The sequence below is a fragment of the Hemibagrus wyckioides genome, linkage group LG15 (assembly GCF_019097595.1).
Source record: "Hemibagrus wyckioides isolate EC202008001 linkage group LG15, SWU_Hwy_1.0, whole genome shotgun sequence".
NCBI lineage: Eukaryota > Metazoa > Chordata > Actinopteri > Siluriformes > Bagridae > Hemibagrus > Hemibagrus wyckioides.
In genome coordinates, this window is record NC_080724.1 from 19,566,403 (window position 1) to 19,593,104 (window position 26,702).

The following is a 26,702-nucleotide window of genomic DNA, read 5'->3' on the forward strand; positions in this document are numbered from 1 at the left end:
TTACTAACATGTTGGATTAACTAGAGGGCACTTTGTATCACTTACTAACATGTTGGATTACCTAGAGGGCACTTTGTATCACTTACTAACATGTTGGATTACCTAGAGGGCACTTTGTATCATTTCCAAACCATGTTGGAACACCTAGAGGGCACTTTATATCATTTACAAACATATTGGATTACCTAGAGGGCACTTTGTATCACTTACTAACATGTTGGATTACCTAGAGGGCACTTTGTATCATTTCCAAACATGTTGGAACACCTAGAGGGCACTTTGTATCACTTACTAACATGTTGGATTACCTAGAGGGCACTTTGTATCACTTACTAACATGTTGGAACACCTAGAGGGCACTTTGTATCACTTACTAACATGTTGGATTACCTAGAGGGCACTTTGTATCACTTACTAACATGTTGGAACACCTAGAGGGCACTTTGTATCACTTACTAACATGTTGGATTACCTAGAGGGCACTTTGTATCATTTCCAAACCATGTTGGAACATCTAGAGGGCACTTTATATCATTTACAAACATGTTGGATTACCTAGAGGGCACTTTGTATCATTTACTAACATGTTGGATTACCTAGAAGGCACTTTGTATCACTTACTAACATGTTGGATTACCTAAAGGGCACTTTGTATCATTTACTAACATGTTAAAACACCACAGATTGCACATCATCTCATTTCCTCCACTGCATGGCCACTGTAGAGGACACTTCTCCATGTTTGCTTTGACATAGGGGAACCTTATTGGGCACTTGTATGTTGTACTTGTTTTGGTCTTTGTCTTTTTTTCATTAGGGCAGATCATCATGTTGTTTTATTTACCATAGGGGCATCCTAGAGGGCACTTTCACTTGTTTTTTTTATTTTCAACCCTAGAGGTTAAGTCAATTATAAGTTGCTAAGTAAATTTCCCTCTTATGCTCAGATATTCTCCTGCTCTTTGGAGCATCATTTGATGCATGCATGTGGTACCACACAAGCTCCAGCTTGTAGGAACACTTCAGACAAACAGAAATGGAAGATAATTCTCCACAAAGATATATATTTTTTAATTTATGTGAATTTTTCCCCATTTGGCATTTGGAAGCTTTGAGAGTTTAAGAAATAAGGTGTGAGACCTCGAACAGGCTTGCTAATTTACTCTGTACTGAGTAAAACGCCGAGCGAGACATGGATCAACTCAACCAAAACGCAGCCAAATGTCATACCATGCTGCGTTTGACCTACACGAGCCATACGTCCAGCTCTGCCAGTGCTGTGAGCTTTTACATAATCCAGCACCCACTCCCGTACAGGTCACACGCCTGAGTCATCCTCTCTGATGAATATGATTAGCGCGATCTTTGAATGAACGATGATCAAAGCCTGTGTTTGTGGGAGGGAATCACTTCAGGTGATAAAAGAGACATGTTAGAGGAAGATACTTATCTTCAAATGCTTCTGTGGTACTCAGAGCGAGCGGCAATTATGTTTTGCGTCATGAAAACAAGGCACTTATACAAAGGTTTAACCTCATATTAGAATAAACTCCTGGACCTGCAGCAAGCATGGACATGCACACACACACATACACACACACACACACACAAACACACAAACAAACACACACACACACACGTTTATCTTATTATCCTTATGAGGACCTTCCTTTGGCATAATTATTAATTCAACTAATTAACTCTATGCTACTCCTAAATCTAAGACTATAGTTAACCTTCAGTAATTAAAGTGAAACAGTTTGCTCCAGTTTCCATTGTGGGAACCAGTCACGTGGACAAAAACATCAGATATCCCTATCTTCATGGGGACATCCAGATATAAACACACACGCGCACAGACACACACACAACATTCAGTACTCAGATACTGCCCTCTGCTGGACCTTTTAATCCAGCTTTCTGAAGAAGAAGACTTACATGCACATTACAGCACAGTGAAATTATTTTCTTCACACCGTCCAGCTTGCTAGGAAGTTGGGGTAAGAGCGGTTAATGGACTTGCTAAAAAGCCCAACAGGGGCAGCTCGGCAGTGCTGGGGCTTGAACTGTAAACATTCTGATCATTAACCAAGAGCTTTATCCATTGTGCCTCTACTGCCACCTAGCTATGAGTGTATGACTTTATAGAAAACTTATTTCTTAGAAAACATGTTAAATTATTCTATTTACATCTCTGTGCTGTAATATAAAGGTATTTAAAGACAGAATCAGTGACAAAGACAAGCACAGAGAGAGAGAGAGAGAGAGAGAGAGAACGAGGGGGAAAGACAGGTAGCGAGAGAGACAGAGGTAGAGAGAGACAGGGAGAATAAGGGGGAGAGAGAGAGAGACAGAGGTAGAGAGAGACAGGGAGAACGAGGGGGAGAGAGAGAGAGAGAGAGAGAGACAGAGGGAGAGAGAGACAGGGAGAATAAGGGGGAGATAGAGAGAGAGACAGAGGTAGAGAGAGACAGTGAGAATGAGGGGGGAGAAAGAGACAGAGGGAGAGGGAGAGAGACAGAGGGAGAGGGAGAGGGAGAGAGAGAGGCAGAGGTAGAGAGAGAGACAGAGGTAGAGAGAGAGACAGGGAGAACAAGAGGAACGGGGGGGGTAGCAGAGAGAGAGAGAGAGAGAGAGAGAGGGAGAGAGAGAGAGAGAGAGAGGGAGGGAGGGAGGGAGGGAGGGACAGAAAGACAGAGAAACAGAGAGAGGACATATACAGCAGAAACAACCCTTGTGTTAAGAACTGACTAGTTTTTGCCACACTAGAGCAGTTCATCTCGGCTGCATCCTCCCCAACATGATCTAATATTTACATTAATGAACTGGCCACAACCCTTCAGTAATCATCCTGCCCCTAGTCTGACCCTCAAGGGCAGAGAAATTAATCTAAATGAGGAGAGACTACACAAACACCTCTCACTGTTGGATCATTACAGTCACAATTACAGTCACAATTTCAAAAGAAAAAACAACTTTAGGATGAGAACTAATCCTTACCCACACTAACAGCTGGAGTTATTCGGGTGTGAGGGCTGAATCTCTGCATCTGGATCTCTGCATCATTTCAACATGACACTGAAGGAACTGAGGAGACTCGTAGAGTTGACAATAGCATCAGGAAATCTGCATCTAAATTCAACCTTCCTGTTACTCTGGGGCTGAAAATATTTGCTAACATCATTAAACCAATTCAGTTATATAGCAAAGAAATCTGCGGCTCCAAATATCAACTAAATTGTAGTTCATACTTATAATGTTCCACATCTGGACCGTGGGGCAGAACTCTGACAGGTTTAAGCTTCTAGCTGATATCTAGACTAAGTTGTGGTTCCACCTGTCAGACTCACCCCCAGAGAACTACCACTCCTCTGCCTTTATACACAGAGCAGGACACCCTGAGAGACATCTTTTAGGATATTTAGCAGAGAAACACCAGTTAAACTCATCCATCCTGTTCAGACAGGCAGAATGTAAACAAACAGAAAAAAACAAGAAGAAGGAGGAAAAACAGGAAAAATACATTCATGACTGATGGACAGACAGTGAGAGACAGACAGAGAGACAGAGATATACAGTGAGAGATAGACAGTGAGAGACAGACAGTGAGTGAGAGAGACAGAAAGATTGAGACAGACTGTTAGAGAGACAGACAGAAAGAAACAGACAGATTGAGACATATAGTGAGAGACAGACAGATTGAGACCGACAGAGACAGTGAAAGACAGACAGAGAGAGAGAGAGACACTGAGAGACAGACAGAGAGAAACAGACAGAGAAAGACAGACAGTGAGAGAGGAAAGAGAAAGACATTCTGTGAGAGACAGAGACAGACAAGCACAGGCAGAGAGAGAGAGAGAGAGACAGAGAGCGCGACTGGCATGGATAGAGAGAGTGAGGGACAGAGAGATAAGAACAGTGTAAATATTGAGTAATGAGTGTGTAAGAGAAGGCAGGAGGAGGAGAAAAGAGCACGAGGAATGTGTAAAGGTAAGATTGTGTCATAGGAGTGTAAAAAAAAAAAAACAATCCCAGGTAAAGGTGTGTGCGTGAACAGCGCGTGCTCAGTGCAGAGCTGTAACGTGTTATAACAGGACCGACTCTCCCAGTACAAAATTCCGGATATCTCTTAGTGTCTGGGAATCCGAGTCGGTTCTAACGCTTTCAGCGAGTTTGTAATGTTCTAACTGTGTGTTCTGAGAAAAATCTGAGATCTCTACAATGCTGGGCGCATCGCGGATTCTGGAGAAGGGGCCCGGGTACTTGAGGAAGCAGATGGAGCTCGAGCGCGAGGGCAAAGCGCGCGCGAGCGCAGCCGAGAGACTCGCGGCCACTAAGCCTAATTATGTAAAGAGCCCTCAGGTAACGAGTTCACCTTCCGCCCCGGAGTCAGATACCGGTACAGGTTCCCCATGTGGCCGTGGGTGCACCGACCGGAGTGCACCTGATCCCGGTAGATCTGCATGCGAACAGGAAGATATAAATACCGTGAAGCGAAACAGCTCCAAGAAACGACCGGACTCGATCTTACTCTACAGACAGAAGTGCGACCTGCAGAGAGGAGTACCGGGAGCGAACTACCGGCGCAAACGGACATTACTCAAATCACTGAGAGAGAGAAACATCGCGGGCGCTCCGGTCTCACCGGCTCAGGGCAATGCAAGTTCATCGGGCTCGGACCAAGCTCATGAGGAGGAGGAGGAGAAGAAGAAGGAGGTGGACAAAGATAAAGACAACAGTAACGAGAACGGCCCGGTGCTGCGGCGCCCCGAGCGCGTGAACTTGGCGAGGAGAGCCATTGAAGGAGGAGGGTCCGAGTCGGAGCGCGCGAGGAAGGGGGTGTCGCGCTCGCACTCCGACATCAGCTCGCGCTACTCCAAAAACTTCGCCGATTTCGACGCGTTTTTTAAATACTGCGGCCTCGAGAGTGACGTCGTGGAGTCCATGGGCCAGGAAAACTTCTCCTCGCGCTCGGATGAGCATGAACTTTCCCACGGTAGGTACTTTGTTTATCACATAGAGTTAAACATTTGTAATTAATGAATGAATTAATTAATTAATAAATAAATAAATAAATAAATAAATAAATAAATAAATAAATAAATAAATAAATAATTAATACAGGTGTATCCTGCAGGTTGCACCAGATGATTTTTTGTTTAAGTAAAATATAGTACTTTGGCTTAATGGAACTTTCCACAGACAGAATATTGCTCTGAAAATGCCTATGAAATTTTTTTGTTGATCTTTTCACATGAAAGCTCCATTTGCACATTAATCAGACCACTAGGGGGCCTGAGCGAGCAGGCTGTGAGTTCTTTCTTCGTCCCTCAGTTGGCTTTCTTGACATTGAGCTTCAGCCCCATTTTGCTGTTAATAGCAGTCAAAAATTAATCAGTTTTTGGTTAAGAGTTAAGATTATTTGCACGAATACTGTGTCACTGGGACTGATGAAGAGAGCAGACGACAAACTGATGTTTACACATAAAGTTACACATAAATTAATATCAAATTATAGGGACAGAGATGGAGAGAGGGGCAGATAGTGGAGAGTGGAGAGACAGAAGGAGACACAAAGAGAGACAGAGAGAGAGAGAGACAGAGACATAGGAACAGAGACAGATGTGTACAGATGTGTGTGTCTCTAACAGGGCGCTCTAACATTATTTTGTGACGTCTCACAGCAAAGATTCGGAGCGTAAGCATGGCTATGTCGGACGGCGAGATTTCGCACACCAGCGGTGACATTGATGGGCTTCAAGAGGAAGAGGTGAAAGAGACTCGCCCACAAGGTTCGTCCGTCATAGAGCGCAACGCTCGAGTGATCAAATGGCTGTACAGCTGCAGGAACGCAAGTCAGTCTGGGAAAACGCTGCGAGATCTGGATTAATCACCTCTGGATTAAACACCTCTGAACCTGGCATTAACGCAACACCGGCATGAAGAAATCGAGACATGTCAAAGAGTCTCCAGCTCCACCTCAAAAGTGTTCCACTATGACCTCGAATATTTTAAGGTGTTTGTTTACTTGTCTGAGAATTTTCCAAGGTCTTTAGCAACAACAATTCGAATTAGCGAATCAAGATCCTCTTGAGGCGTCTTCATGCAAACAGCGTAAACGATTCAACCCTGTCCAGATGTCACAACCCCACTCTCTTGTTTTCCTCAAAAATTCCAAAGTTGGTCAATTCACAGGTTCTACTGTGTTCAAAGCGAAATTACAACATGTAATTCCCACTTACAATGCAGTAAAACCTACAGAAAATGTCGCCTCAGCTTGCAAGTCATCTTCTCAAATCCCTCGTTTATTAGTGCCAACAAATAAACATGGCCGCTCACGCTAACAGTGATTAGTTTATAACAACAGTGGCTTTAGCTTAGTTAAGATACAGACAGAGAACTAAGTTAAATCAATAACATAGCACAAACTAGTCACTGGTTTGAGTAAGTCATCATCGACATTAGCGTTATCACTCATATCACTCATGTTAGCCGGCTAGCTTGTTGCTAAGCTACATGCTATCATCCACGGTTGTTTCTGCGTGCTGTAAAAGTACAGTTAAAGTAAAAGAGCAAACATAATACACACTTTTCACAGAGCTCTCCACTTTATACATCAAACGTCCTGAGGTGGGAAATGACGATATAACAACTTAGCACTTACATCATGAGCATCATTCGTGTCTGTAAAACATTCCACATCCTTTCTCCTTCAGAGAATCTGACATTTTTATTCAGGCTTAAGCTGAAAAGTAAACCTTCTCCGATCAAAAATCACAAATCCATGAATTCCTAAAGATGTTTGATATTTTGTTATATAGATAGATATCTATTTTTTTGAAGAAGCTTCAGAAATGACACGTCGTCTGTTATTTGGAGATTTACTCTCGCTGTAACTCACAGCACCTTGTATTTTTATTTTTTTAATATTGTATTTTTAAGGGAGCCTGGCTTCTCAAAAATGTCTTAATTTATCAAAACGCATACTGTATCAGTGTCTCCTTTATGCTAAGTGTTTGTTCTCTGTATCGTGTAATGGTGTAACAGTGTACAGGAACAACAGACTAGTATACACTCCAGAGGATATATTTATAGATCTATGCGTATGTTTTACTTCCTGTTTAAGAACATTAGGACTTCCTTCCTGTGTGGCAAAAGTCTTAGACCACCCTTGAAAATGTCATTATGCTGTTTAGCCTGACAGCAACCATACTGTATAGAAATGAATATGGATATATAAATAATTCCATGGATTTATTAATAAGAGCAGACAATTTTATAATGTAGTCATCAGTTACAGTCATGTTGAGGTTACAGTGAGGTTTGGTAATAAGTAAGGAATATGCTGTTAGACAGAGGGAGTGGTGAGAGGCTTAGTGGTTAGCATTGTTGCCTCACAGCAAGGTCCTGGTTTCGAATACCGGGTTCGAACAGACAGGGCCTTTCTGTGTGGAGTTTCCATGCTCTCCCCGTACCTGTGTGGGTTTACTCCGGGTACTCCGGTTTTTTCCCACAGTCCAAAAACATGTACATTAGGTTGATTGGTAATTCCAAATTACCCATAGGAGTGAGTGTACGTGTGTGTGGTTGTCTGTCTGTGTGGCCCTGTGATGGACTGGTGACCTGTCCAGGGTGTACCCCTGCCTTTCACCCAATGTGTGCTGGGATAGGCTCCAGCAGATCCCCGTGACCCTGATTAGGAATAAAGCGGGTATAGACAAATGGGTTTATTTATTCCTCTTATACTACAGCACTATGCTAGTTACATTATTAGTGATTTATTGGATGAAATATCATTTTTATAGCTACATTGAATGGAGTGAAACATCCAAATTAGTTCCTGTTATCACTTACACTGTAACAGTATAACAGTATTGTTTCTTCCCCAGCATCGCTCTCCTGTTGTAAGAAAAAAACTCCACACTTGTCATTTTACGAGGAAACCAAAAATCACACTATGTTACTGCTACACAAAGCACTGAAACTGGAGACTCCTTCCAGATACATTAACCCTCCTGTTATCCTCAAATTTACAAACATGTTTTGCACTTGGGGTCAGCCATTTAAACCTCCAGATTAGAATTTTTTACCAAGGTTTTTTTGGGAAAAAAAGTTTTGGGACGTCTGCCTTTACATGCACATGAATGTAATATGGAGTTGTCCCACCCTTTGCAGCTCTAACAGCTTCAACTCTTCTGGGAAGGCTTTCCACAAGGTTTAGGAGTGTGTTTATGGGAATCTCTCTCTAGAAGCGCATTTGTGAAATCAGGCACTGATGTTGGACGAGAAGGTCTGAAGTTCCTCCACACCAAACTCGCTCATCCATGTCTTTATGGACCTTGCTTTGTGCACTGGTGTACAGTCATATTGGAACAGGAAGGGGTCATCCCCAAACTCTTCCCAAAAAAAAAAAATGGGATCATGAAATTGTCCAAAATGTCTTGGCATTAAGAGTTCCTTTCACTGGAACTAAGGGGCCAAACCTAACCCCTGAAAAACAACACCTGAATTCAATGATTTGGAGAGGTGTCCCAAAACTTTTGCCAATATAGTGTATAAAACATAACCCCAACCCACCCCATTCTCCTAAATACCCAGAATTTCTTTTGTGCGACTATAAAAAATGTACAAATCACCATAAAATCTCAGTGACTGACCTCAAAATTGGACAGATTTTTGTTCTTTATACCATTTTGAAAGTAGTACAATTTCTGTTATCAATGATAGTAGCATGTCTTTTCCTCTGGGTCTCTGAGAAATGATGTTTCCCCCTCCACCATGTCGTGTGAACTCTCAGTGGTTCTCGCAGTACCACAGGTATATTTACGTAAGGTTACAGCTCTAAAGCAGAGGGATGCTCTTGAAGATTATAAAATTGATTGATATAAAGACCTCAATATAATGACCCCAAGGAACACTGATGCCACAACATGTGTACAGGACACTGAAAACATATTATCACGATGAGTTTATGTTTACCTGGTTGTCCCCAAGGTTAATAGAAGGGTTCAAATAAAATGGACAAACTCCTTATATAGAAAGCATATACACACTATATTAAGCCATTATGTGGAGCGTCTGTAAGCCGAAACTCTGCGTAAGCTGTTGCTATTGAAACTAATAACGTAGGACAAGCGCATTAACGTCCAAACTTAGAGACAGAACTACTGTCCAAGCTGCGGTTACAGAATATTAAGCAACACTTTCTGACCAATCAGATTTGAGAATTGAACAGCGCTGTGATATCAGTGCGTTTCTCAACAATTCTTCATCTGATTTACTTTTGTGACTGAAGTAAAATCTTTAATATAGACCCATTGTTCTATAAGACTCCTTCTTCTCATGCTGGTTGTGCCACATTTCTTCTTCTTTGCTTTATATTCCTGCTGTTTGGTTTAGCTGCAACGCACCTTCTTTTCTTATACTTTGTATTCATTTGCATTTATTGTAATATTCTAAGATTAATATTATATTGTATTTTATAAAACGTTTGCTTCTGCTAACATTTTTGTTGTGTGAATTACTGCTGAGTGGATGTTTTTTGTTTTTCGCACCACTCTAGAGACTGCTGTTTATATAAAAATCCTAGGAAATCAGCCTGAAATGCTCAAACTGGCAACCCACATCATGTTTAAAACCACTTAGATATTTATATAAATAGGGGTGATGTTTGGCTGAGGATTAAGTAAAACTTTCAACCTAATTCTGCAAGGTGTTCCTATTAAAGTGGCCAGTGAGTGGATATGTGGGACTGTAAGCACGGTACAGCTTTGTGCATGTCTCATGTTATCTTCTCTACGACTCTACCAGCCTCCTCATTCATTTTTGGTGCCAGACGCTGAGCAAACATTCGGCTACGTTCTCTTTCTGCCCGTTAAAGGAGATGGACCTTTAAAATCCACAGCTTCTTGGCTCTTCTGCTGTATCTTCAAATTACCCACCATTTTCATTTTCAGAATCTTTATTATTAACTGGGATACATCTATTACACTCACATTCATAAGGACACATCTGTCAGAGTGTCGGCTCGGCTTTTTGGAAAAAATACTTTGGATAAAGAGTGACCTTTGGATGTGGCCAGAAATAAAGTGCTCTGGACGTGTCATAAAATATCAATAGCTGAATAATGGGATCTCTATAAAAAGCACAGCACTTACTAAACCAATGAGCTGTTACTCACACTTGTTTTTATTGAAGATTTTGCACTGAATATATGTCTATAAGCGTAAACATGCTTTAACTCTGGACAGCTGCAAAGAGACTAAAGTCCAACAGACGGTAATTGTGTGTCTGTGGAATATGGAAGAATATGACCGTGCATGAACAGTGTTTACTTTTCGTTGCATAACACCTGTCGAGGAAAGAAAGAAAGAAAGCCCGGCCCATGTGTGTGTTCACACCTACGCCACTTATTTGGCACTTGGTTTGGTTTATGCTATTTAAATGCAAAAGTGTGATGCTGTAATAAAAAATCACACTGTGTGCAGACTGAAGCGTGAGTGAAAGATTTACCTGATGCTTTACTAAATCTCACATATATAAAAGATTCTTGTTGTTGTTGTTTTGGCTCCTCCCTGTTCGGGGTCGCCACAGCAGATCATCTGGTCCGCATACAGTGGAAACTCGCCATACGCATTTAATTCGTTCTTGAGTCGAGGTGAAAATGTGTTTTCCCATAAGAAATAACGTAAATGTAGATAATCCGTTCCAGCCGCCCGAAAATATGACCAATATTCCCAATACGAAGCGTATGGAAACTGTACGGCTGCTTACAAAGAACTGACCCAAGCCAAGCATTCCATGTCAAGGCTCCTCACAGGAAGTCGTGCCACCAAGCTTGGGCTAAAAATAGAACAGACCGCTCACACCACCGATCTGTCAACAAGAAAAATCACCTAGCTTTTGAACACATGCTAAAGGCAACATTGGTATCATGGCTCTCTCCAAACAGCTTTCACTGACTGAAAAAGAAATGCGTAAAAATTTGTAAACTCGCTTCAGTTGGCTTCGCTTAGCTTTCCACTGACGCAGTGCTTCGTATTCCGATGCAAATTGCTTGCAAAATTTCAACTCTTAATGCAAAAATTCATAAGGGCGGGCATTTGTATGCCAAGGTTCCACTGTATTTGACTTGGCACAGGTTTTACCCTGAATGCCCTTCCTGACACAACCCTCCCATTTTTTTTATCCAGGCTTGGTACTGGCACTGAGAGTTATAAAAGGTTTTAAAGTATCAGGTATAAAATCCTCAGTGTAAAAGAAAAAGGTCTGGTTTGTTATTAAAAAGCCGAGACGTATAAAGAAGGAGAATGAAGGAGAAATGAGTAAAAATGTAGCCTTAGGTCAGTAATCTTTGCGAAATCACAAGCTCAGACATATCCATGCAGAAACACATGCCCCTTACAGGGATTTGTCTTTCTGTCTGTTTCATCAGTGATAAGTAAGCCATTCCTGTCTAGATTTTCTGCACATACTATTGAACAACATCGGATCATGTCTACACAAGTAGAACCACACTTATGGACTCAAACAGTAGTCCATAAGAGAGAGAAGGACAAAAGCAGGGTCAGAGATTTATACTTTCTGTTCATCAGATAGACAGTTTTCAGGTGGACTAGTAGATTTTCTGTATAAATATCAGGCCATCCATAGCCGTTATCTGTAGCGCTTATCCTACACAGGGTCACAGAGAACCTGGAGTCTATTCCCGGGAACTTGGAGCACGATACACCCTGGACGGGGCACAATCACACACACACTCAGACACACTACGGACAGTTCAGTAATGCCAAGCAGACTGCAACGCATGACTTTGGACTGGGGAAGAAATCGGAGAAAACCCTGAAAGCATGGGGAGAACATACAAACTCCACACACACATGATGGAGACGGGAATCAAATCCATGACCCCCTGGAGCTCAGGTCAAAGACTGGATAAACGACTGTGCATTGAAGTTAAAATGTAACTGTTATTACACTATACAGCCAAAGGCTCGTGTCCAGAACCTGACCATCACACCCATATGTGCTTGCTGAACATCCCGATCCAGATTTACTCCCCTCATTGAACCTTCTGAGAAAGGCTTTCCATTACATTTTGGATTGTGGCTGTGAAGATTTGCTGATTCAAGCCCCAGCACTGCCAAGCTGCCACTATGCTTCTCCTGATCAAGCAAGAATTCTGCTCTACTGTAATGTATTTGTGACAAATTAATGGCTTCTTCTTCTATTCAGCCACGAGAGCATTAGTGAGACCAGACACTGATGCTGGATGAGGCGGTCTGGGGTGTAGTCAGAAAGAGCTTTATTATGAAGTATGTTTACACACACAAGGAATTTGACATGGCGACAGGAGCTCTAGTGTAGAAAGAGTACTGACATAGAGCAAACATACATGATACAAGTGCAGGCATACACTGTATTGCCAAAAGTTTTGGGACACCCCTCCAAATCATTGTATTTAGGTGTTATTTTTCAGGGGTTGGGCTTAGTTCCAGTGAAAGGAACTCTTAATGCTTCAGCATACCAAGACATTTTGGACAATTTCATGCTCCCAACTTTAGGGATGACCCCTTCCTGTTCCAACATGACTGCACACCAGTGCACAAAGCAAGGTCCATAAAGACATGGATGAGTGAGTTTGGTGTGGAGGAACTGCACAGAGTCCTGACCTCAACCCCATAGAACACCTTTGGGATGTATTATAGCGGAGACTGCGAGACAGGCCTTCTCATCCAACATCAGTGCCTGACCTCACAAATGCACTTCTAGAGGAATGGTCAAAAATTCACATAAACACATTCCTAAACCTTGTGAAAAGCCTTCCCAGAAGAGTTGAAGCTGTTATAGCTGCAAGGGGTGGGACAACTCCATATTACATTCATGTGCATGTAAAGGCAGGCGTCCCAAAACTTTTGTCAATATAGTGTACGTAGGAATTACACAGTAGAGAGAAAAACAGAAAATTAAACAATGCACTATACACATATATGCCATTGCTATTAACAAGTGTGCAGTTCACAAATGTACAGTGTCTGGATTCTATGTATAAATGTGTGGTAGACAGTGTAAAGTAATGAATGTTTTAGTTGTTCAGACTGAATATAGCCTGCAGGAAAAAAACTGTCCTTGTGCCTGGCTGTTCTGGCAAACGGTTCAAAGAGGTCACTGATGAGAAGGTGCACAGGGACGTTGCATTGCTTAAACACGTTCTTTCCACGTCAAGTAGCGATACAGCATACAAAGACATTCTAGACATCTATATACATTTGCTTCTAACTTTGTAGAAATAGAACCAGATATGGCAGGGTTCCTCAAATCTTGCCCTGGAGGGCCAATCCACTGCAGACTTTAGCTCCAACCCTGATCAAACTCCTCTACCTGTGATTTTCTAATGATCCTGAAGACACTGATTAGTATGCTCAGGTGTGTTTGATTAAGGTTAGAGCTAAACTCTGCAGGAAAGTGGATCTCGTGGGCCAGATTTGAGGATCCCTGAGATATGGTGTGATGGTCAGGTGTTCACAATCCTAGGTTGCAATATTTACATTTCCGGCATTTAGCAGACACCCTTATCCAGAGCGACTTATATTTTTATCTCATTTTATACAACTGAGCAGTTAAGGGTTAAGGGCCTTGCTACGGCAGCTTGATGGACCTTTGGGGATTTGAACTCACAACCTTCTGCGCAGTAGGCCAACACCTTAATAACTAAGCTACCACATCCCTGGATGGTTATAAATTGAATTAAAAAAATTATTGCTCTTGGTTGAGCATCCTAAATAAACACACACACACAGAGGATGGCTGTATTTAACTCCACAAATTCAACAGTACACTCATTGACTATAACTACTCAGTTTCCTATGTTCTCCCATAATAGCCAGCTTGGCTGGTTGAATCTGTCCATCATTTTTCTGCAGTGAATAACACACATTCATGTTTCTTCTGGTTCTTTTCATCCCTCCTCACTCAACAAGGCAAAAAAAAAAACCCCACTGGAAACATGTGCGGTTCTTGGTCACGTGTAGCGAGGCGGCCTTAACAAAACACAGAGGCCGGACCTGAGAATGAGTGACACTCCCGGGAGCCAATCAGAGCAAAGAATTCCGGGTAGCAACAAAAATAAACGCCATCGCCTGGACCAATCAGAAGGCGCGGAGCAGCGTTCCACATTTCGCTCTAGCGAGTGTTTACTTCCGTCAATAACAGAGAAGAGGGGAGACATTTCGAGCAGCAAAAGAAGAGACAAATCGCGGTGAGGAAAGTTTATGGTCACTCGGATCTTGTTGAATTTATTAATGCATTGTGTGTCCAGACAAAGCCTTGTGTGGTCGAGCTTTACCTCTGTATAAAAGGTCAGTGTTTGTGTGCTTTAAATGATGACATCTGTGGACGGACACAAAGCATCCATCAGCTGTGTTTACGTAAACAAACAAACAACAACACAAACTTCACCGATTTCTCTCTCTCTCTCTCTCTTTATCTCTTTATCATCTTTCAACACGTATTCATTTATTTTTTGGGGTTTTGATATTTGTGTTGTCTCTCTGTATCATGATGAAGATGCCGTTCTTGGGTCAAGACTGGAGATCTCCTGGCTGGAGTTGGATCAAAACCGAGGATGGATGGAAACCTTTCGAGTTCTTTGGTGCAAACAGTAAAGCATTTCAGCTGGAAGAGTAAGACTTTTATTTATTTATTTATTTATTAAAAGCTTTTGCTATTCCTTTGCAGCACCAATTGAGCAACATTTTAACATGCAAAAGTGTATAAAGAAGGCAGAGAAGCCTCAATGACCTCATTTACATTACACTAAACTGTTATCTTGTCACTGTAAATATACGCTATATTGCCAAAAAAATTTGGGACGTCTGCCTTTACATGCACGTGAATGTAATATATAGTTGGACCGCCCTAAGAGCGTCTGGGAAGGCTTACCACAAGGTTTAGGAGTGTGTTTATGACCATTCCACTAGAATAGCATTTGTGAGGTCAGGCACTGATGTTGGACGAGAAGGTCCGGCTCCTCTCTAATTCATCCCAAAGGTGTTAAGGTCAAGACGCTGTGAAGTTCCTCCACACCAAACCCGCTCATCCATGTCTTTATGGACCTTGCTTTGTGCACTGGTGTGCAGTCATGTTGGAACAGGAAGGGGTCATCCCCAAACTGTTCCCACAAAGTTGGGAGCATGAAATTATCCAAAATGTCTTGGTATGAAGCTGAAGCATTAAGAGTTCCTTTCACTGGAACTAAGGGGCCGACCCCAAGCCCTGAAAAACAACACCTGAACTCAATGATTTTGAGAGGTGTCCCAAAACTTTTGGCAATATAATGTAAATCTATTGAACCTGTACTTTAACTACAACAGTATAAACTACAAACGCATCACACCACCCTTTTATCACAGTTCCTCTTTTTTTTAAATTCTAAAGCCGTCAACCCACATCTTTACCTTCGCATCTCATATTTTGTTCCATAGTTTTAAAAACGATTTTATTAACTGGAACAGTTCAGAAATGCATGAAGTATTAAAAAAAATACAGTCATTATAATCATTTTAAAATAAAAAGGAAGCTCATTTAGTGTGCAGTATTTCCACAACACTGACATTAGAGAGAGCAACACCCACACGTCTGCTCAAAGGTCATGGTTAATTGTTGTTTTCGCGTGATGATAATCGAACCTCATGTATGTTGCTACAGCCTCGGCTCGGTTCTTCAATATCGTTCTTCTCCACCTAGTTTTGCATCGATGCCTTTACCCTTATTTTTTTATCCTCCAGGATTAAGCATGTATTTTTATTCAAAGCGACGTTTAATTAAAAGAGGATGTGATCCGTATGAAGTCTGCTCAACGGCAACCTCCGAGTTAGGGATCGGCTCTACGGTTAATATTTTATTATGTGTCTAAGACACTAAGACAGAATGGACTCTGACTCATCGTACACATGATTCCAGATCCTCAGTCGGCCAAACAACCTTCATCTCTGTCGCTTTCCTAGTTGAAAAGTAGTGTGTGTGTGTACAGATATGGTTTTGTGTAGCAGCTAAGTGCTTTTGTGTTAGAATTAGCCTGGACAGACTTGAGTGGGGAATAATAACCTCTAATTACAGCTCCAAAATGGAGGTAAGGTTGCATTTGGGCTGCGTGTGTTCTCACACACACACACACACACACACGCACACACATACACACACACACACACACACACACAGGAAGTTAAGGAGGTTTTGACACGTGGACATGCCTATATTAAGCACTCTGAGGACTATTCTTATTTTACCCCAAACTCGTCTACACACACCTACGTGTTTTAAGGCCGTGTTTCATTTCGCTGTATGGATAATGAAGTGTTTCGATTCAACAGAACAAATGATTGTCTCCTTTATTCGACTCAGTTTTAATCTGTAGAGCTGTGATATGAGGAAGAAATATAGAGAGGACTCATAACAGAGCCTCAGTTCAGAAAGGATTACATTATTATTATTATTATTATTATTATTATTATTATTATTTTATCCGTTCATAGGATGATCATTATGAGAAAAGTCCTACAGTGAGGACAGGACGGAGTTAATGATCACAGCAGTAGGTCTTACAGATTTACAGCATCCGCTAAAGCAAGCATGAGACTTTTTTAGGAAGTGCACATGGTCAGACCAGACCATCCACTACAGTATGTAACATGTTACAACAGACTAAAGATCCAGATACAAGATAAGGATGATAAAGTTACAGACAGAGGCATGAAGAAGCAACCCTTTTTTCCTCTCTCTTTGCAGGAAGGAATTTCTGTTCAAACTAGAATGAATTCAGAAATGACAGAAATGACAAAAAATGTTACGCAGGTCACACAATCGCACTTATTTTACGCTCCGTCCCAAATCGCAGACTTGTTCACGATTCCGTTCTGTATTATAAACAGTGTGAGTAGTGTTCACACTGAAAATTCCAACACGGATCCAATAAAAAGGGCACTTCAGTTACCCGGATGATGCACTTATTCAACCGGAAAAAAAAACTGGGAGTGTGGAATTTTGGGAAATGATGTATAATCACCCAGATGAGGATGGGTTCAGTTTTGAGTCTGGTTCCTCTCGAGGTTTCTTCCTCATGTCGTCTCAGGGAGTTTTTCCTCGCCATCGTCACCTCTGGCTTGCTCATTAGACAATGTAGACAATTATTAAAAACCAGTGGCAGGCTGTGCGTTTCACACCTAGACCTTCATTCACTCCTGAATGAATCCATCTCTATACCATCATTATGACGCCATGGCAATAGATACTAATCAACCGTTAAATAACAAAGTAAAAAAGAAATTAGGCGACCGTATTTCACACCTCACAAGGAATAGTCCATTTTATTACGGTCCGAAAATACATTTGTAAGGATGTTCTCAAATCGATTTCTTCTCCTCTGTCAGCCATTGTGAGTTAAAATATATATATATATTATTTAGTTTGTGCGGTTCCCTCTGACTACTCCAATTATCCAATCAAAGGACAGGAAATTGCTGACGTAATCATATGCCTGCTAGATGGCCCCAGTGACGCCAACTCGAAATCTGATTGGTTAATGGAACAGTTTCATCGCCACTTATTTTAATCTACGGCGCCTGCACTATTGATTCTGAAGGGCAGATTTCTTTCACCCCGGCAACACATGATGTCAGCCACTGGCTGAAATATGATTGGATAAATACTCTTATCATAAATATACACTACTGGAAGCAGTGCAACCGAGAGAAAAGCTATGAAATGTAGAGAATAGACTATTGGGAATAATTTAATACACATTCATGGAAAAATATATTAAATATATTAAGTCAGTGATTCAAATCACTGCTGTTTAGGCCAGCAGAGAAGGCCTTGCTGGCCCTGACGGTCCACCACATTTACATTAAAAATATGTAACGTTTTTACAAACAGAGTTATTTATCATTGTCTCAGCGTGTCTATAATTGCTTCAGGATATGGTTTCAAAGTAAACCAGCGCTACAGCTAGCTGGAATGGAATCAAATGCTTTTGAGCTTCGTTTACAATTTATTTGCATTTACAGCATTTGGCACTCATACTTATCCAGAGCAGTTTATTTCATTTTATATAGCTGAGCAATTGAGAGTTAAGGGCCTTGCTCAGGGTCCCAGCTTTGGCAGCTTGATGGACATGGGCTTCGAGCTCACAACCTTCTGATCAGTAATCCAACACCTTAACCACAGAGCTATCACATCCCTTTTAGTTATTTATTTAAAAAAATATGTGGCTTTTAGATTTTTCTCTGGACGATTTCTTGGCTCATAAACAATAATCGAATAACCGTTTGAGTTTTATTATTTTCTTAATCTTGATTAATGACTCGGAAATTGAATGTACCCCGGACTTCCCAGGATTTTCTTTTGACGTCAGTGAGTAAGATCTACTGTCTGCGCTTAACATTTTTCACATCCATTCCTGCCTCTTTTTACTTTACTACAGACTCGACAACGAAAACAAAGAGAACTTATACGCAGAGAACGTGTGTGAAGTAGCTGCCAAGAAAAGGAAGAAGGACTTGGTGAACAACAACACAAAATCACAGTGTAAGTACCATCTGTCAGCGTAATACATCTCGGCATCTATTAGTATGAGATTGTGAATATCCTGTTCTAGCCCGAGCCTGGATTACCATTTATGGGAAAGCCAGATAGCAGATGAGTGATGGCCGAGTGCCGGTGCAGGCTCGCCGCTTTAATCTGGCTCGCATACCAGTGTGGGAGGAAATAATCCGAACCTGCCTGCGAGAGCGCAGCCCCGACTTCTCAACCCTCATTATCTCCATATCTCACAGGATGGAACAGAACCGCTCACAGCTCCGCTCACAGCCCTGCTCACGGGATATAATCGTTTGCATTCGGACATTTTTGGCTCGGATTCCATCTGTTGTGGAAAGCTGACATTTGGCTGCAAACAAAACACTTTGCCATTGCCACAGCTTCCCCATATTTGGCCTGGAATCGTCTGCTATTCCAGAAAGGCATGCAGGCATACCGGCATTTTTTATTTATTTTTTTATTTTTATTTTTTATTTTTTTGGTGCACTATGCGATACAATTTCTTTAAAGGAATAGTTCTGAGAAAAATTCATTCAGTTTCCCGAAGGATACAGAACTAATATTCCGCATAGACCAAGTGCTGTTAATCAGCCAGGAACGAAAAAGGTTGTTTATTACAGGAAAACAACAACAACAACAGAAAAACCACCCACTTGTCTGTCTGGGAAACTTTCCGGTTGTGGAGAACTTCCTGTTACAAGCCACTGACGCTGACGACTCCTTCCGTAAATGTTAAATTAATGTCTCCTAACAGGAATTCTCCACATATCAACAAGCATACACTTTTCATGAAATACACATCTCCCTACAGAAAAGTTCAGATACAAAGCTAGAGTTATTCGTTTTTACTGTGGAAACTGAATGGAAACCTGGAGCTGCGTCACAAATCGCACACTTCTACACGATTCTACGCAGACTAAAGATTCAGATCCAGGCTTCTGGTAATAAAGATGAAGGTGATAAACTTACAGACAGAGGCATGAAGAATTACGATGCTCACGAAATTTGAAGCTGCTCCAAAGCTCCTGGTTACACTATCACACGTTTTAAGCTTAGTAAAATGTTTATTTAATATACACCGACCAGGCATAACATTATGACCACCTGCCTAATATTGTTTTGGTCCCCTTTTTGCTGCCAAAACAGCCCTGACCCGTCCTGCACTGTGTATTCTGACCCCTTTCTATCAGAACCAGCATTAACTTCTTCAGCAATTTGAGCAACAGTAGCTGGCCTGTTGGATCGGATCACACGGGCCAGCCTTCTCTCCCCACATGCATCAGTGAGCCATGACCGCCCATGACCCTGTTTGATGGATACTGACCACTGCAGACCGGGAACACCCCACAAGAGCTGCAGTTTTGGAGATGCTCTGATCCAGTGGTCTAGCCATCACAATTTGGCCCTTCGTCAAACTCGCTCAAATCCTTACACTTGTCCATTTTTCCTGCTTCTAACACATCAACTTTGAGGACAAAATGTTGACTTGCTGCCTAATATATCCCACCCACTAACAGGTGTCATAATGTTATGCCTGATCTGTGTACATAATTACTATAGATGTGTGTGTATGAATCTATTATAGTATATTATTGTATATACAGTTATTATTAGGGTGTATTGTATGTGGCTTTAAGATCTCCGTAAAGAAAGCTGCAGCTGTTTTTCTCACTGTTTACAGTTTACAGGCATTTATATAAAACCTTCTTGGCAAAATTACCATTCTTACATTTACTTCATGTCACCATCAGCAGCTTGATCACAGCATGAATCTCTTCTGTGTTTAGTTCTGTATAAGGAGCGGTGGATCTACGTTCAGAAAGAGAGCACTAGGGAGGTGAGCCATCTCTTTCACACGGCACTGGTCCTTGCTAAAGGTCAGTAAACAGTCATAAACACGTCACATGTCTTTTATTGTGTGTGTGTGTGGTGTGTTGCAGAGACACGGCTACTGTACGCTGGGGGAAGCTTTCAACAGGCTGGACTTCTCCAGCGCCATCCAGGACATACGCAGATTCAACTACGTGGTCAAAGTACGACTTTCTGCTCCGTTTATATCATCTAACTCTCCTTTGCGCATCGCTTCATCTGTCACCCGCTGACCGCTGTTGTGTTTCTGTCTCTGTAGCTGCTGCATTTAATCGCCAAGTCCCAGCTGACGTCTTTGAGCGGAGCCGCTCAGAAAAACTACTTCAACGTGCTGGAGAAGATCGTGAGAAAGGGTGAGAGACAGGCCAGAAACCAGAAACCAGGGCTTTCTGTACACAAGTATAGAAACAATGTGGGGGTATGATAGTTTAGTGGTTAACACATCTGCCTCTCATCTACAAGGTGGGGAGGGGGGGTTTCGAATCCTGGCTCCACCCTGTCTGTGTGTGTGTGTGTGTGTGTGTGTGTGTGGATGTTCTCCCATGCGCTGTATTCTGATTTGCAGCTCACACAATTTAGGCAGGAAATGGTAAATAAATAAATAAAATTAAATTTAAGATGTTAAAAATATAATGTAATTAAATAAAAAATAAATAAATAAACAGACAGACAAATAAATAAATAAATATTAAGAATGAAAAAAATCTAAAAATATTTCCAAAGCAAAGAATCATGCTGTAAAATATATGTATTTTTTTGTCTGTGGTTCCAATCACAATACTGATGTTGCAATACTTTCTAATATTTTTTTTATAGCTCTGGACGATCATCAGAACCCGCGGCTGATTAAAGCCTTGCTGCAGGACCTCAGCTCAGTTCTCGGGACTCTCATCCGTGAAGTGGGCAAGTCTGTACTTGTGGGGAACATCAACATTTGGCTGTGCCGCCTGGAAACCATTCACAACTGGCAACAGCAGCTCAACAACTTACAGATCCCTAAGGTATTAAGTGTGTTTTTTATTGTGTGTGTGTGTGTTGTGCACATCCTGAGTTCATTGAGGAAGTTAACCTAATCAACACAATCACTACCTCAGTGTCCTGCTTATAATAAATCACTGGATATAATTACACACTATAATGAATAGAATAAACACTGATACGTTGGCAAGTATTTTTATACCACTGTGTTGTTGAATGCTTGAATCTGATTGGCCGAAAGGTCTGGATTCATTTAATATGCAATCAGCTAGGACAGTAGTCTCATGGCAGCTGTATTCGGAGTTACGGCTTTATATTAATACACTCGTTCTTCTATGTAGTAGCTGTTGGGATGGTGTTTTCTGTGTGGAGGTGTTAAAGTGAAAGGATATTTGAAGGAGTTTCCACTCCGAGATAAAGTGAATGCTGTGATTCCTGACACATCAGCATGGTGTAGGAAAGATAAAACACGTTTGTTAAACATGTTAGTGGAAAACAATCCACCTGGGGTTGGTGATTATAGCCTCGCTTGATATCAGGCTGCATCACAGCGTAGGGTTATTGATTATTTTCCTATTACAGCATGACTCGATGGGTTTTATTCCTTACATGATGGGTTCCTGTCATGTTGGAATTCCGGTAATTACGAGTTTCACAACTCGTAATTACCAGTTAACGTATATAAGCAATTCCACACATTTGGGGTTAGTGTGACATCACGTCATAAACACACACACCAGGTACTTGTCTAACATCTTGTCTTGACGGAATAATGAATAGTTTTGAGAGTTTTCTTTGGAAGCGTTTCCATAGAAACCAGGTAACGATCAGGTCACCATCGTGTGCTTAACTCGTAATTAAACTCTCATTCCGTTTCCAGCGCATCTCCAACGGCATGACGCTGAGTGACCTTCCGCTGCACATGCAGAACAACATCCTGTACAAGTTCAGCGACGCCTGTGACATCATCAGCCTGGGACAGGCCACGCCCACGCTGCACATGCTCAGCGAGGACCGGCAGCTGTGGAAGAAGCTGTGCCAGTTTCACTTTGCTGAGAAACAGGTGACGGAGTGTGAATTGTCTTTAAGAAGGGATGTGAGAGAAATAAAGGGGGACGGAAAAAAAAGATAAAGATGGAAAATGATTAATCCATGTGTGTTGGTGTGGAAGCGAAGTTCAAAGCAGAAAGGTTTGAGGAAGTCAGTCTGATGACGGAGGTGAAGGTGTGAACTGGCCAGAGGTTGTCATGACAGAGCTGTAAATAGACGCTGAGTTGTTTAGCACATCCTCTCCTCAGGTTGAAGGGTTATTATGGGCTGGAAATTAATCAGTGGTTGATTGGTGCTTATTGGTTAGTACTGTTACCTCACAGCAAGAAGGTCCTGGGTTCGAATCCCGGGTTTCTGTGCAGAGTTTGGGTAACCACAGTCCAAAAACATGTACATTAGGTTTGTTGGTAATTCTAAATTGCCCATAGGAGTGTGTGTGAGTGTGTGTGGTTGTCTGTCTATATGTGTGGCCCTGTGATGGACTGGTGACCTGTCCAGGGTGTACCCCTGCCTTTTCCCCCAATGTGTGCTGGGATAGACTCCAGCAGATCCCCATGACCCTGATTAGGAATAAAGTGGGTATAGAAAATGGATGATTGGTGCGATGTGAGAACAGCTTTTATCTATTATAATTATATTTAATGTTGTGAAGCAGGTTACTTCCTGTTATCACTTTCAGCTGTAAACAGTCATGGCTTCACCAGTTTGTCACTTCCTCTCTAGATGCATCGCCCAACCTCCAAAGACTTGTCTCGCAAACTTTAAAGCTTTACTATATCACTGGAACCTCCTTCTGTAAAGGTTAAATAAACATATTCTTACAGAAAACCTTTTTTAATATGTTTATGTGAAGCCCCGGCTGTACAAACCCCAGTGAATTAGCTGTTACTATAGAAATGGTGCATCATTATAAACCCGTGATTTGGCTCGGCTGCTGTCAGAGCCGCTGGATTCATCATGGATTCATCAGCGCTTGTTGAACCGTGTGTCCTTTACAGCGTGGGACTTCTAAAGGGAACGAGGTCTGGTGAGATGTTGTTGTTTCTGTATCCACAAGGGGGCAGTGTAGGTGAAAATCCAGCTGTGTTTCTCAGGAACTCTGACAGGTGTCTGCCAAATGCAATTTAAAGTGAAAATAAATGTGTGTGTGTGTGTGTGTGTGTGTGTGTGTAGTTCTGCAGGCACTTGATTATGTCCGAGAAAGGTCACGTAGACTGGAAGCTGATGTTCTTCACGCTGCAGAAGTACTACCCAAAGAAGGAGCAGTACGGCGACACACTCCACTTCTGCAGACACTGTAGCATCCTCTTCTGGAAGGTAAACACTCAGACGCCGCAAACGACGTCAGCCGTCGTACTGATTTTTAAACACGACGCACTGTTTTGAGGAGTCTAACTATTGAGATCCTGATAGAGATCGGCAGGCAGTGATGACCGAGGCTTTTGGGATTAGTACGTCCAGCTTCTGGGGATAAAGATTTATTTAGAAATCTCAGGCATAAAATTATGACCACTGAAGTGAGTAACACTGGTGATCTCCAGATCATGGCACCTGTTAGTGGGTGGGATATATTAGGCAGCAAGTCAACATTTTTTCCTTAAAGTTTGATGTTAGGAGCAGGAAAAATGGACAAGCGCAAGGATTTGAGCGAGTTTGACGAAGGGCCAAATTGTGATGGCGGATAGATGACTGGATCAGAGCATCTCCAAAACTGCAGCTCTTGTGGGGTGTTCCCGGTCTGCAGTGGTCAGTATCTATCAAAAGTGATCCAAGGAAGGAACAGTGGTGAAGCGGCGACAGGGTCATGGGTGGTCAAGTCTCATTGATGCACGTGGGGAGAGAAGGCTGGCCCGTGTGATCCGATCCAACAGACGAGCTACTGTTGCTCAAACTGCTGAAGAAGTTCTGATAGAAAGGGGTCAGAATACACAGTGCATAATGGGTCAGGGCTGTTTTGGCAGGACAAGAGGGACCAACACAATATTAGGCAGGTGGTCATAATGTTATGCCTGGTCAGTGTATATTATATAGCATCAGCGTGGCTTTTACAGTGGTAACTCCACATCGCGGTGCCTGACGTATAGACTGTTATGATGAGATGCTTAGCAACAGACAGCCAATCAGAGACCGTGTTTTGTGCAGTCGCAGAAACCCTGCGTGTTGTGTGAACAGTAGAAAACTTGGCTTTTGCACGTTCTACAACATTAAATAATACTATAAACACACTCACTGACCAATTTATTAGGAACCCCCGTACATCTGTATCATGAGGCAGCAGCTTAATGCATGTCAGCATGCATGGGGTCATGAGGGTCAGTTATGGTTAAGATCAAACATCAGATTGGAGGAAAAGTCTGATCTCAGTAGCCGCTGACCTTTGGGATTTTAACACAGTCTTTAGACTTGACAAGATGATTAGAAAACTACAAAATGACCCAGTAAGCAGAAGGTCTGTGAGTGTAACAGCACACTAATATGGTGTTTTTATTCCTAACAACTTCCTGTTTCTTCTTCCTTCTATTATTATTATTATTATTATTATTATTATTATTATTATTACTACACAGAAGGTTATATTTTTGACACCATCATACGATCTGAGTCAGTATTATCTTGCTATTCCTGTATTTATCGCTGGAATGATCTGAACGAATCATTTGGGTTTAGTTCAAGCTCACATCACACCAAATCACTGCGATGCTCTTATCTAGAACGCCCTCCTCTGTGACCTTTAACCCTTTGCCCTTTTTTTTTTTGCTCTGCTGCTGGTTTGCTTTACCGTCCCACCCCGGCTCCTTCCCTCCCAAAGGACCGACACGTGGCTTTGGTCTTAAAGGTACAGCCATGATTCATCGTTCCCATTGTGTTTGTGTCCGTCTCTTTCGTCCTGCACTGGCCATCCTGTCCATCTGTCCTCTATAATGCTTTGTTTGTTTGAACTCTGCACGTCACCCGACCTGGAGCCCTCTCACACGTCCTCGTTCACTGGGCTGTTATGGTGGATCCCCTTCACTGAAACTTTTATTCCACTTCATGGTGTCTGTTCTTACTGTCTGTGGGACATGTTTAATGTAACATTCCCTTTGTTGAGATCGCAGGTTCGAGTCCATGATGCCACAAATATCTAAGACTAGGAGCAAAATTGGCTGATATCCATGTGGGATGAATATCATTCTCTCTCTCTCTCTCAGGACTCGGGACACCCCTGCACGGCCAACGACCCGGACAGCTGCCTCACGCCCGTCTCACCCCAGCATTTCATAGACCTCTTCAAGTTCTGAAGTCTGCTGCACAGTGAAGGACTGACCCCAAATAAACCCCAGAGTTCTCATTCCTGACACTCATTTCATTTTTTTTTTTTTTTTTTTATCTTTTCCTCACTACAGACTGCTCTCTTTATCCTCTCTTCCTCCCCGTTAAGCAGCCGTGCGGGAGCGAGCTGACATTCCTGTTCCATGTTTGCCGTTATCCAACTCCTTCTTCTTTTCCTCACCCAAACTTTAAGGGCTTATTAATTCTAAAGATGTCATGGTGTCAGTGTTTTCTCGTCATTTCATCATCATTATAATTTTTTTTTTTCCCAGTCTCACGTTCAGTGCTGGTTCGTGGAATAGTCGGGTGGAGTTAATAAAGAAGCTTTGCTGCATGCTATAGTGAGAGAAGGACAGGAAAACTAAAGAAAAACCACCGGGGGGGGGATAGAACAAGGCTTTTCATAGTAACCGAATGCATGTTGACGTAGCCGTGACGTCGAGTTTATCCTTGTCGGTTCGTTGTGTAGTGCATTTATCTGACCTGTTTGACACTAAATGTCTACATTTGCACCAGTTGCTTTTTTGCCATATCAATCAACCAGTGTCTTTATGATACACAAAAAAAAAAGAATAATAATAATTATGTAAGCACTGCTATTTATGAGCTAATGTATTTTATATCCCTTCTTTTGCACTTTGTAATATTTCTTCAATAATCTCGGGACGTCTGTGTAATGGATGAAGTTGACCCTTTGATGGTACTGATAAAGATTTGCTAAAAAAAAACCCCCACAAAAATATGGGGTAAAAAAACAACTATGATTAAACTTTTCATGGGGAAAAATGATCTCGTTGGTCAGTTGTGGTCAGCCGTGTATCACTGCATGAAGCCGCTGAGTGTTTTCACACCTGAATCGAATCTTCACCTGATTATCAGTAATTATGTTCACATTTATT

The 26,702-nt window shown here is 41.9% G+C and overlaps 2 protein-coding genes across 4 annotated transcripts; both read left to right on the forward strand.

Annotated features, from left to right (window-relative positions):
- The first annotated feature begins 4,037 nt into the window (after nucleotides 1–4,037).
- On the forward strand, nucleotides 4,038–9,313 carry fam110c (family with sequence similarity 110 member C). The gene is made up of 2 exons (XM_058410196.1): nucleotides 4,038–4,996; nucleotides 5,685–9,313. Exons 1-2 carry the CDS (start codon nucleotides 4,222–4,224, stop codon nucleotides 5,888–5,890), a joined length of 981 nt encoding a protein of 326 aa, XP_058266179.1. The 5' UTR covers nucleotides 4,038–4,221; the 3' UTR covers nucleotides 5,891–9,313.
- Nucleotides 9,314–14,040: 4,727 nt separating this feature from the next.
- On the forward strand, nucleotides 14,041–26,592 carry fbxo25 (F-box protein 25). 3 transcript variants are annotated; one of them, XM_058410194.1, is made up of 11 exons: nucleotides 14,041–14,357; nucleotides 14,566–14,681; nucleotides 18,479–18,582; nucleotides 20,382–20,431; nucleotides 20,535–20,627; nucleotides 20,723–20,816; nucleotides 21,280–21,464; nucleotides 22,322–22,504; nucleotides 23,665–23,808; nucleotides 25,301–25,327; nucleotides 25,683–26,592. In XM_058410194.1, the coding sequence occupies exons 2-11, from the start codon at nucleotides 14,566–14,568 to the stop codon at nucleotides 25,770–25,772; spliced, it is 1,086 nt and encodes a 361-aa protein (XP_058266177.1). In that variant the 5' UTR covers nucleotides 14,041–14,357; the 3' UTR covers nucleotides 25,773–26,592. The 3 variants fall into 3 exon arrangements, with proteins under 3 accessions (XP_058266177.1, XP_058266176.1, XP_058266178.1); XM_058410193.1 differs by having other exon boundaries at nucleotides 14,043–14,257; XM_058410195.1 differs by lacking the exon at nucleotides 25,301–25,327 and having other exon boundaries at nucleotides 14,059–14,257.
- The last annotated feature ends 110 nt before the right edge of the window (nucleotides 26,593–26,702 follow it).